Genomic DNA, 12,745 nt, shown 5'->3' with positions numbered 1-12,745 from the left:
ATTCACAGCTTGATTCTTCTTTTTTGTTTTGTTTTTTAGCAAAGAGTGCTTCAATTACGTACAAATAAGAGTCAGAATTTTTGATTACACATTGCTTATCTCAGGACAGACACTGTAACAGGAGACATTCTCATTTGTCACCATGTTTTTCTATTCTATTCATTTATATACTGTTAGTATCCAAGAGTGCATTGAGATGCTGTCCATGATGCTAAAAAGTGTTCATGACACTCCCTCACCCCACTAAGACAGCTACCTGACCCAGTGCCGTAACTGTCTTCTGTGCAATAACCTTTAATGTTTTTAATCACTTTTTAGGGACACAATTTTAGGGGCTATTTATTTATTATGGACTATTTATTATATACATAATTTTTATATGTGAAGTTATATAAGTTAAGTTTTGTTGTATTTTATTATGCAATGACAATATTGTATCTATCCATCTATCTATCTATCTATCTATCTATCTATCTATCTATCTATCTATCTATCTATCTATCTATCTATCTGTACATCTGTGGTGCATTATGAAAGTTTTTTTTATAATACATGTAAATGAGCCCACTGGTAATTTTGATTGGTATTCAGTAAAAATATCTAAAAGTGTAAATTAAGTTATATTGTCCACTAATTTTGGTCAGTAAGACAATTATTATTGATATTTATATTAATAAGAGAAGTTTAAATGTTTAGTAAAACAATATCTTATCCACCTGTTCTATTTTTGTTTGTTTTATTGATGGACTGATCACTTTTCATTCACGAGTCACAGTTTCAAGAGTAAAATAAAAAAATGGAATGGTTTTCTTTTCTCCACTCTAGAAATCAGCTGTCAAACAAAACAACTAATGGCACTGAATAAAACTTACAGACGTCCAGGTGGTGTGCATTTTGCATGAATGTAAGCTTGTGATGTGGCCTGTCAAAAAAAAAAAAAAAACGTACAATTTTATATTGTGGGGAGTTTGGATATCAGGGACTAGCAGAGCTGGGAGCCTGTATGGGAAAATGCGCTATCTCCTTCCTCAGTGCGCCAACACGGTGCGATAGCATCTATAAGGGACAGCCTATCGCCACAGATTATAACCATTAGTGATTCTTGTCCTTTCAAACCAAATGAGGAATAATGCCGGTGCACAACATTAATCTATGTGAAAAGCTGGTGTTCGGCATGTTCATCTGTCCTCTCCGCATACTGCAGGGACAGGCCTGCTGATAATTTGTCATCTGCCACTGATGCAGTCTTATTCTCCCACACAAGCACGGGAATAATTTATTCATGTGATATCATCATTGACCCACAGCGGGCTTTCCTGGGGAGAGATGTCGGCTGAGAAAAAATAAAAATAAACATTGGGTTAGGTTTGAGGTATTCCTTTGTTTTTTTTATTATTTCTTATTTTTAAGTATAGTATATTCAGGATGACTCTCTCATATCATGATAAATATTGGTTCAGTCCATTTTATTTTCCAATCATCTTTAACTACAATCTGATTTTACATGATGTATTTCTGGCTAAATAAATGTATTTAAAGTTCAGGTGCGTCTTTCCTTGCTCTCTTCTTACTGCGCTCTTCCCAGACTTGCACGCACAAATAGGTATTTTATTTTGAAATGCAGAGGTTTTAAACTATAAGCGAGTCCTGCGCTCACTTTTGCATCTTTTGACACTCATTTTAATTGTTATTGTATTTACCTTTTATTGTATCTACTTTTCTTTACATGATGCTCAAGTCCATGTGTTGGAGTGAAATGAACGAGGCTGCTCATAGGCTTCTCCTGGAGCTGACGTCACGGGTTTCTTAATAGGCAATAGGCTGAGCTTTAAGAGGTGCGCTCATTACAGCGTTTCTCTCAGACTGAGAGCTCATCAGAGGAAAAATGGGACACAAATGACAAGGCTGAGCGCGCTGATAGCATTTCATGGTTATTTTTCTCTACTTTAGACACCACTCAGGATATATCGTACAGCAGTGAGTTGATGTAATAGCCCCTGAAGGGTAGGCTATTTTTTTTCCTCCCCTGTGCTTACCCATAAAATCGCGCACTTCGGATCATCTTGATGGGCCCGCTGTGATCTCCAGTCTGTAATTTTGTTTCAGAAAATGCTGTTTTTTTCCACCTGCCGTTTGGAGCCCTTGTCCAGATGTGGATTGTTGCCCTGTGGAGCGCACGAGCTACATGTAACCTCACGGATGGTGATGTGATTGTTCTGATTCATTTGGATACGTTGGGATTTCCTGGATCATACCCAAGCAAGTCAAACCCCGAGGAGAGAGAAACAAACAGAGCATCTATCCCACCACACACACACACACACACACTCCAGGCTGGGAATAACTCCAGACGATGCTGCACTGTGCCGGCTGTGAGAAGCCTATTCTTGATAGGTTCCTGCTCAAAGTTTTGGACAGACCGTGGCACATCAAATGTGTCCAGTGCTGCGAATGCAAATGCACTTTGACTGAGAAGTGTTTCTCTCGAGAAGGGAAACTCTATTGTAAGAATGACTTCTTTAGGTAAGCATTAAAAAAAAGAAGAAACGTTTGTTGTTCATGACATTTTTTTTAAACGTATAAAATACATGGAATTTGTCAGTTAAAGGTAAGTTTCACAACGAAATGCGAATGCAAAAAAATTAAAATGTTGGGACCTATTTTAGAGCTACTGGATCGTTTTCTGCAGGGGTTCAGTAGTTTTTTGTTTTTGTTTGTGCTTTTTGTTTTCGAGATCCAAATATAAATATGAAAGCTGTGGAAAACTTTATTATGAATTTGTTGAAAACAACAACAACAAACGCCATTTATATATATATGTGTGTGTATAAATATATGTATATATATATATAAGTATCAAAGCTAGAATATAACAACTATAGTATACTAACCCTTATTGCACCTGTGATTCTTTTTTCATATACCATGCTATTATTCTTTACTTTAGGCGAGGTTATATATGTTATTAGAAATCAAGTCTATACAGTCCAAATAATTGTTTGATTTGGTTTACAGTAAACAGCTGCTCCTGATTTCTTTAACCTGTGGTACAAAATAAATAAATAAATAAAATAAAATAAGTGAACCCAACAATCATAGACTTCCCTCTGACTATCTCTCGCTCTCTCTCTCGAACAGGAGGTTTGGGACCAAGTGTGACGGTTGCGCCCAGGGGATTTTACCCAGCGATCTGGTCCGCAGGGCCAAGAGCAAAGTGTTTCACCTGAACTGTTTCACCTGTGTGATGTGCAACAAACAGCTGTCCACCGGAGAGGAGCTGTACATCCTGGACGAGTTCAAGTTCGTCTGTAAAGAGGACTATCAGAACAACAATGGCAAAGACACAATCCTCCTCTCAGGTGATTATTGACAAGTGTTTATTGTTATTATTATTGTTATTGTTATTATTATTATTATTATTATTATTATTATTATTATTATTATTATTATTATTATTATTATTAACATAAGACACATATAACCCTTCTATTTCACAGCCTAGTTCAAATTGGCTTTTAAATTAATATTTACATTGATCCTGTATCCTCAAAGTAGGCTAAGTTATTCAATATATTAATAGTTTATTTCGGACATAAATGCACTTTATTAGAAGGAAAAAAATGCCGCTATTTTTCTCTGTAATTCTGCAGGCATGATTTAGATCCCCAGATCCTCTAAATAATAAGCATTATGTGCTGATATATGTTTTATTCTCTTGGCAGTCACGACGTGCAGCGACCCAAGTCTGTCTCCAGACTCCCAGGACCCGCAGGACGACGGGAAGGACTCAGAAACGGGACATTTATCCGATAAGGACGTGTGCAGCAACGAGAACGACGAGCAGAGCGCCGTCGGGAAGCGACGCGGGCCTCGGACCACCATTAAAGCCAAACAGCTGGAGACCCTGAAGGCGGCGTTCGCGGCCACGCCGAAACCCACCAGACACATCAGGGAGCAGCTGTCACGGGAGACCGGCCTCAGCATGAGAGTCATCCAGGTAAAAAAGGTGGTGGGGGACAAAGGGAAGAATTAAAGGAGGAGTTGACACAGAGAATGTATTTACATCGGACACCCCAGTCCAAAATCTGGGAACAGGTAGGCTAAGACAAGCGCCACGCAAACGTCTTAAATGGCTTTTATGGATGCAGAAAAAAAGCAACTTGTGGCTGAGGGCATTTTCGGACACCCCTTGGGGCTCCTACAGGATGCTGTCCTTAATGTTTTTTTTTTCTTTTTTCTTTTTGTTCAGATAGGATTTCCAAACCAAATGTTCCCATAATCTTTACTCCCATCGCGCTCCTAAAACCTTTAAAAGCAGGAGTCACTTAGCGCTCATGTCCATGGACAGTTTAAAAAAAAAAAAAAAAAAAAAGCTCCCTCGGTGAAATTTCCTGTTGGATTTGACATTGAAATGCATTAAAAGTCTTTTGTGTTTAAGAGGGATGAATATTCTTCAGCTCACATGGCCAACATTTGCTTTTTACGCATTTACAAAATCCTCATTCCAACATCCCAAACACCTATTTAACAGTTAGATAAATATAAATAAATATATACAAATAATTCCAGGCCTCTAGCTCATCTAATTTCAATCTTTAGGATATCGAAATATTACATTTTCCCTCAACCTGGAATTAAGGAATGCTGTGATGGCCCTGCGAGGCACCAGCAGGTGTATGATGGCGTCTTCCTTTGTGGCGTCTGTGCCCTGATTTCCTGCTCGTGTCGTCCATTCTGCTCATCTTGCCGAAATGTCACTTTGTCCTGAAGGTTTGGTTCCAAAATCGGAGGTCCAAAGAGAGACGCATGAAGCAGCTGAGCACTCTGAACGGCCGGAGACATGTGTTCTTCCGCGGCCAGAGGAGGATGAGAGCGCTGGGGGAGAGACTGGAAGCGGAGGAGCTCGGGCACTTCTCTTATTATGGAGGTGAGCTGTGTTGTGGAGATGTGGGATTGATGATTGCCTTGATAGTCAAAAAGCTGATAGTCTTACTGATGAATGAAACCTCCTCAGGTTGATGTGTCATCTGGCTGAGTCTGTTTCTGTCTGTTGATTTGTAGAAAAAAAAGAGGCAAGAACAGACAAATAAATAAACAAATAAATAAATACATTCTCATTGTTTAGATGTTTTCTTTACTTCTGTGCACTAATCCAGATATTTACGTACATACAGACTATCCTGCTGAATACTATGGCTCAGGAGGGAATTACGAGTACTTCCAAGGCCCACCATCATCCCAGGCTCAGACTCCAGCAGACCTGGGCTTCGTGCCCTCCTCCATCCCTGCCGGTACCCCATTAGGAGTCATAGACCACCACCACCCAGGGCACCACTGTCCTGGAGAGATGCAGTGTTTCTCTGACACGGTGTCCCACCACCCTGCGGACTCACCCAGTCCAGAGCCCCATATACCGGGCTCAATGCACAGTGAGATGTGTGGCCCGGGCACACCCTACACCACTGTGTCTCTCAGTGACAACGGATACACCAACCAACTGTCACAACCCTCCTCAGAAATGAGCGAAGGCACTGTCTGGTAATCCAGCCCACACCCAACTACAAGGCACACTTGGATTTTGAAGGCAAATCAATGCTTTTTTTGTTCCTTATTTATTTATTTATTCATTCATATATTTATTTATTTATTTATTTATTTGCTTACACTTCTGTTAAGCTCTATTTAACTATTTATAAATCTCTATATTTGTATGTTGGTATAATTGTTTATTGACTAGCCAATCAATAGATTGTTTTAAATAGTCCATGTGCGTTTGACTCATTAATACATTCACAGTGCTGGGCCTCATTGATCAAGCAATAAACAAACACATTTATATGCTGCAGAAAGTGTTTTTTTCTAGCGTTTACAAAACCTTTTCTGCCACATATTGGACATACGTGTTCAGAAAATGTTAATGTGAAGGTGCATGATGACATTTCAGTGTTTTTTCGCAGCACCCTCCATCCATGAGTTCACGTGTAACACAAGATTTTATCATTCAGTAGCAGATTATGATTGTGATGTTCAATACAGTTGACCAAAAACCTCTCTCAGGACTGTGGAAACATTGTTTTTGTTGATTTTTTTATTTGGGTTTTTATGATTTCATTGCCAACACGTTTGCCTTCAAAAGGATATCTTTATAAATCTGAAAATTTTATATGTAAAATGATTTGAGTTTAACATGACATGAGTCCAGCGGTATATATAGAATAATGGACACCTGTACAGAGCAGTCGACTGTTTACTTAAAGCTCCAGTATTCAGGGGTTTGGATATCAGCATTGTATAAAAACCTCTTGATTCAGATGGACAGACCGTATATCGCAAACAAACCAAACTTTTGTAGCTGTTCTATTCATGTGGTCGCTCACTGTGCTAGTTTGTACTATGTCCTCATTAAAAATACAGAAAATACTAATAAACTGTTGCCAAATGAATGCACAGCAGAACCTTGCACCTTTGGTTGTGAGACGCAGCATTTTTTTTAAGTGTTCACTTCCTTTTCTAATTATCTGAGAGTGTCTCACAAAAAAAAAAAACAAACAGAGTGATTTGCAGCTCAGTCAGCCAGAAAGCCACAAACAGGTTTTGTCTTTATGGGTCAAAATGTCCAATTGGTAGCACTGATGGTCTCATACACTGTCAGCAGCAGCAGCAGCAGCAGCAACAGCAATGTTTATTCATGAGATATACCTGATTGTTTCCGTGAAGTTCATGAGACTGGTGTTTACGACCGTTCACTGTATAATAAAACACAAAGCGATCATTGTTATTTCTTAATCACTTTGGGGAAACATATAACACTAGTCTTTTCAGCATGAGTCATTTCTGATTCTGTACAAGCATAATGAACAGGGGTTTTTTTGTTTTTTTTTAAGGAAAAATACATCTTTTGAAATCATTTTTCACATACCAAAATGAAGTAACACTTGATTAAACATTAGTTATTTTTTATTAGTAAAGTTATTTCACTGGTACCAAACAATGAAATACTTTACAATCCATTTATCAAGCAATTCTTTATTGTTAAGTTGCAACTGATGTTTAACATACTTGTAAATGTACTGTGTAGTTCATGACTGATGCAACTGATAAACCTTTAAAATTGCCTAATAAATGGTTTATAAAGCATTTCATTGCTTGTTAACAGTAAAATACCTATTAACTGAAGTTTTATTAACTATAAAGTTATGATTTATTAATGATGGTTATTATAAAGTGTTACCCAAAATGATTCTGTTAGGGGATCCGTCAAGGAATCAAATATATATATTTACAGAGCAGAGTCATAACTTTCATAAATACTCTCATATGTTACCCTCGTCATGAATTTGGTAAAATCAGTGAGAATACCTAGTTGTCTAAATAAATAAATGCTGACTTACACGTATTTACACCAGATTTACTCCCCAAACAACCTTAGACCAAAAATTACCCTTAGTTTAATTTTACATTTTTACCCTTTTTGGCCCTCTAGCCTTTATACAACAGTTTTGACAACGTGCCTTGTATCTGTGTGTCCAGGGCACTTTGAATGAGAAAGGCACTGCAACTGCATGATGGAGCTATAACTACATGTCATTACAATGACAACTGGCTGTTGTTTAATTTAGCTGACTGTGATTGGTTGTCTCATTGAAAGGAAGATAATTTCATACCTCTCTGTCTTTTTAAAAGATATATTTTGAAACCTCTCTCAGGTTTTACATAGCAAACATAACTGACCTACATAATTACAACTTTTTTTCTTTTCTTTTTTAAATTTTCTTTTTTTTACATATGCTTAATTGCTGTATCATTCAAATATTTTCTATTGTTGCAGATTGCTTTTGATGACGTTTAAATACAATTTCAAGGAGAGGTTTGCAGGCTGTCTGTAAAAAGAGCTGGCTATCTGTCTGCTGCTGCAGCACAGTCGACAGAACTGGAGCTGCTCATTGTGGCGTTACTGACAGCGTTGGCTAATCCAGGCAAAACATCCAGCTGGCAATCAATGAACTCTCAAATCAAGGAGCAATCAGTCAGCATTCTTTTCAGATCACGTTGCAAATGTTAGTGAGCTGTTGACTTTATAAAGTGGCTGATGTCTGCTGAGTACTGTGAGGGAAGAGCACACGACACCAATGAAGTTTAAACTCAGATGTTGCTTGTACACCTGGCAGTCACGCCTGGATTTATTTACCTGTTTTCCTTTTGACTTTCTTCGAAATTAGTTTAGCAAAACATAGCAAACAAAAACAAGACATTTGAGAGATAATGTACTGTATAGGTGTGTGTCTGTGTGCATGTGTGTTTAGGTAATGCAAAGGGCCCTCGTAACCTATTCAGGAATTGTCCATTTGCGGGAAGTTTATTTGCTGGAAGTATTTTAGGAGGTGCAGGTGCAGGGACATATTCGCATATGCAAATAATCCAAATAAGTCAATCTTGTAAAAAACTGAAGTGTTAATTGTAAAGAAGAGGTTGATGACTGGGTGGATATTTAAGTCAGGCCAGGGAAAGGTGAGAGCATTACAAAGGAGGGCAGGACAGACTGAATATCGAACCACTGAGCAGTGAAGCAGGAGGCTGGAGGAGCAGGTCGGAGGAGCTGTTTGGGGGAGGGGCAGGGGAAACAAGGAGGGTCTCAACCCATAAACTACAAGGAAATATAGATGTGATTCTGCAATTCATCCCATAGGTTTCAGTGGGGATATCTTAATGATGCCAACATACATACATATATATATTTGGGACAGTTGGGCATTGTTGTTTTTAGCAAGCATCACTCAAACTCATTTTTGGGGACTATTTTAAACTGTAGATAAGGTGCCTTAGTGAGTATTCAGGCAGTAGTGGCAGAAGAAATAGTCAGATCTTTTAATTAAGTAAAAGAAGCAATACCATGTAAAAATATTATGCTACAAGTAAAAGTCCCAATTTTAAAATTAAAAAAGTAAAAATACGTAGCGTCAGAGTAAATGACCAAAAGTAAAATGACTCATTATCCAGAATGGCCCATTTCAGAATAATATATATCAGTGGATTATAATTAATGCCTCATTAATATGTAAGTATCACTAATGTTGTTGCTGGTAAAGGTGCAGCTAATTTTAACTACTTTAATTCATCATAATTTATTGAATATTAGTTATATTTTGTATCAATCTTAATCTGTAAAAAGTAACCAAATAAAAGTAAAAGGTATAATATTTCTCTCTGTAATGTAGTGTAGAAGAAAAGCATATAACATAAAATGGAGTAAAGCAGAAGTACATCAAAAATGTACTTAAGTACAGTATTTACTTTTGTAAATGTACTTGATTACATTCCACACCTGAGCAGGACAGTGTATCTGGGATCAACTATATTAACTACAGTGGCTGCAATGTTCGAGATGAATGAAAAAGACAACAAGAAAAATATTGATATCATCATTCTGGAAATAAAATGACTTTGTTGAGGGATACATTTGGACTTTCTTAATATAATTTAGTCAGATACAGATTTCTGGGGCCAGCTTCCAGTGGAGGAAAGCTTGAGGCACCTCTACAGATGTTGCTTACTCTAGAGTAAGTCCACATGCCACCATTTCACATACGTTTCATCGACGTTTATCAAAAGCAGATTTTTATTTATTTTTTAACATCCGTGGTTATTTGCACTGTATTCCATTTACTTTCTAACTACTATTTTGGTACCTGCTTCTCGTAATTTTACTGTAAAACGCAGAGGCCATATGATAATCAAACAGAGATGCATAAGATTATTAAATAACTATAGCTCCCATTGGGGGTTTTGAGATCCCATGGCAAAGACTCATGGGAGCTGTAGTCGTTAGATTTAAGGCAGCATTGCAGAAAATGTTACTGTCACAAGTGAAAGTGAGAATGTGACACTGACAAAAAGACATATAATATAAAGGACAGCCACAACTTGAATATATAGCTTCTGTGCTCAAGTTTAATTTACTGTACACAGCTAAAATCTTAGTTACCTTCACTGCTTATCATGACTACTCCTATTTAAATCAACCAGCAACTAACCCCTGATGCATGCATGGTTGGAAAAAGTGCTATTAATTTTTTGTCCTGCATACATTGTTTTAATCTTCTGTTTTAAGTTGTTGTTCAATGAGGATTTTTTTTTTCCCACTGAAGAAAATCCTTGAAAGGTGAAAGGTGCACGAAAATAAGAAAATGACAGAAATAGTCAAATGAGTGATAAAATACATTACATGCAATGACATCAAATGTGTTATTCAAAGTGTGTTGATGGATTAACAAGTATAACAATGGCTAAAATGTACTTAAAAAGGATTTCAAATAAGATATTTACACAAATACAAATATATGTTTAATGTTTCACACTGTGACATATTCTGTTAATTAAAGCGTATGTCTAAAGCCTACAGTGTTTCAATGTTTGGGGATAATGTTATGCTGTTAATCAAACTAATCCTTGTTTATCTGAACAAAATGCTGTGATTAAGGGGGAGATTTGCAAGTCAAACACGAAGCCAGCAAATCAATTTAAATGTAGCTGACAGTCATTATGGCGACTATTGGATAAACCATGCCCAATGATGGTTATTCGTCCTCTGAGGAGAGATCTGCACATAGCTTTGTTTTACTGTAGAACCTATTTAACTGTTTTCAAAAGTAGTAGTAGTTTTGTATATTTTGTATTTTTACATATTAGTAAACCAGACCTGGGATTTTTTTTTCAAACACAGGACAAAAATTCAGCCAGTCCAGCGTTAATCAGCTAACTACCACCAGCCTGACACTTAAGATGGCTGTCTCTCAATGACACTGTTCTCATGTAGAATCATCTCAGTCTGTTGGATCGTTTCCTGAAGAGAAAAAAAAAAATCTTTGTTTACGGTCAGGTTTAAATGTCATTTGTGGCCAATCTGTTTGGTTTGGAACAGTGAGCATAATACATCAAACCTCTTTGTATGAAGACTTTTGGCCTTTCTGTGATGCCTACATCATGATTATAATAGTGTGGAAAAATGTCAGCTATCTCACAGAGTCCATTAGGTCACCACACTAATGGACTTTGCATTGGAAAATAAAAATGACATCCTGTGCCCCATTCTCCGAGGTCACCTTATGAGCTTGAACACCTTAAAACCTGCTCCAAGGCAGATTTCAAACCTGTGAAAAGCAAATCTTGAAGTAAATATCATTCAACGTTACAGTGTGACAAATGTTATAACTGGAATTATATTTTTATTGTAATCTGACAAAGATATCCTTTTCATTTTCTAATCTAAACCTTATTTGAACTTAGATTTGGCCTTTATGTCGTTGCTGTTGCCTTGTAGTCGCTCGCACAATCTGGCCCAAATTCGCTAATTTGACTTTTTCTTCATTTTTTTGCTCACGGCTTGGTAGTCCACTTTCTGCATGAAAATCATTCACACATACAATTTTATAATCAATGCCCACAGTAATAGGATTCCTCTGGCCATGGGCAATTAATACAGTTTTTCCCTTCTTTTTTTTTCCCCTCCTCGCGCTGATCTCAAAGCTACGAGACATTGGCTTCTCCTCATTTACATATTTATTGCATTGGACTCAAATCTGGCGAGTGATTGATGTGGAGCCTGCCTCCTGAATTTTTAGCGGCCCATTATTATGAAAGAGAGGGAGGGGGCTGCGGCACGTCAGTGTACTTTTGATTAAAGTTGAAGAGGACAGAATTGTGAGTGTTCCCCACCTACTTTTCTTTTCCTGCAGTGCTTAATCAGGGAGGCCAAGTGCTTAGAAGATTTCAGCATGTTATAGATATTGACAAGTCATTCGCTCACAAAAGCCAAGGAAGATATGCTCGTTAAGATTTTAATCAGCCTTTCACTTGCTGTTAATTTTTTAGAGTGTGATGACAGTATAATGTGTTTATATTTGACACGTTTTCAGTTATTCTGTGATCTACCCTGACAAGGCTCGGATTCATATTCCCAGTGTTGCCCAGCATAACCTGATGATAACTATAAGATGTTTATCACCACCAATATGTGAAATTAACCCTTTATGATCTTGATCTTGACAAAAGATGTCATAGTGCAAAAAAAAAAAGGATCCAAAGACCGACATGCCTCTGAAATATCATGCCATAAGGAGGCATGAAGAGGTATTTGGTCCCCCGTTGGTTTGACACAATGTTACACATTTCCCCCCACCGAATTCCATCACACCACTTTGTCTGTTGCAATTGCGGTTTATAGGAACCCCGGAGACAAAGACAAGACACAGACACAGCTACTCTCATTTGCAATCAAGCGCGTAATGTTCGAGTATGAAAAAACTCCGCTCTGCAAAATGTATTGTGTGCATATGTGTGTGTAATGGGGTGGACGACCAGGGTGGAGGCTGGGATGGAGGGGGTGGGCTCATCAGCGACAGTAGTCTGGTGTCTGCCAAGTCTACACCTCCTATGTGTTGTACTCAGAGCCATCAGGAAAAATATAACATGAGTTTGATCCAGCGTTTGATCAAGTGTAGCACATGAGAGTGGCCTTTTTTAGTGTTTAAATACCTCAGTTTATTTGGCTATAAGCAGCAAGCTTTTACATCTTTAAGTGTAGGGAATAGCATTTGCTCCAGTGGCTTAATTGAATCTAAACGCCTATAAGAGCTTCATTAAAAGCACATTCACCTAAAATGTAGATCTCCATACAGCCGAAAAAGAAGGCATTTCGGCAGCGCTCTTGCTCTCTGCCACTCCTGGAGGTGGAAAAGCTTCTTGGGAA

At 37.8% G+C, this 12,745-nt stretch overlaps 1 protein-coding gene across 1 annotated transcript; it reads left to right on the top strand.

Annotated features, from left to right (window-relative positions):
• Positions 1-2,353: 2,353 nt before the first annotated feature.
• LOC141007634 (LIM/homeobox protein Lhx1-like) lies at positions 2,354-5,542 on the top strand. Its single transcript, XM_073480008.1, has 5 exons — positions 2,354-2,523; positions 3,139-3,359; positions 3,723-3,997; positions 4,771-4,927; positions 5,175-5,542. Exons 1-5 carry the CDS (start codon positions 2,354-2,356, stop codon positions 5,540-5,542), a joined length of 1,191 nt encoding a protein of 396 aa, XP_073336109.1.
• The last annotated feature ends 7,203 nt before the right edge of the window (positions 5,543-12,745 follow it).

The sequence above is a fragment of the Pagrus major genome, chromosome 13 (assembly GCF_040436345.1).
Source record: "Pagrus major chromosome 13, Pma_NU_1.0".
Taxonomy (NCBI): domain Eukaryota; kingdom Metazoa; phylum Chordata; class Actinopteri; order Spariformes; family Sparidae; genus Pagrus; species Pagrus major.
The sequence above is the reverse complement of the archived record's forward strand: the minus strand, read 5'-3'. Positions and strand labels throughout refer to the sequence as shown.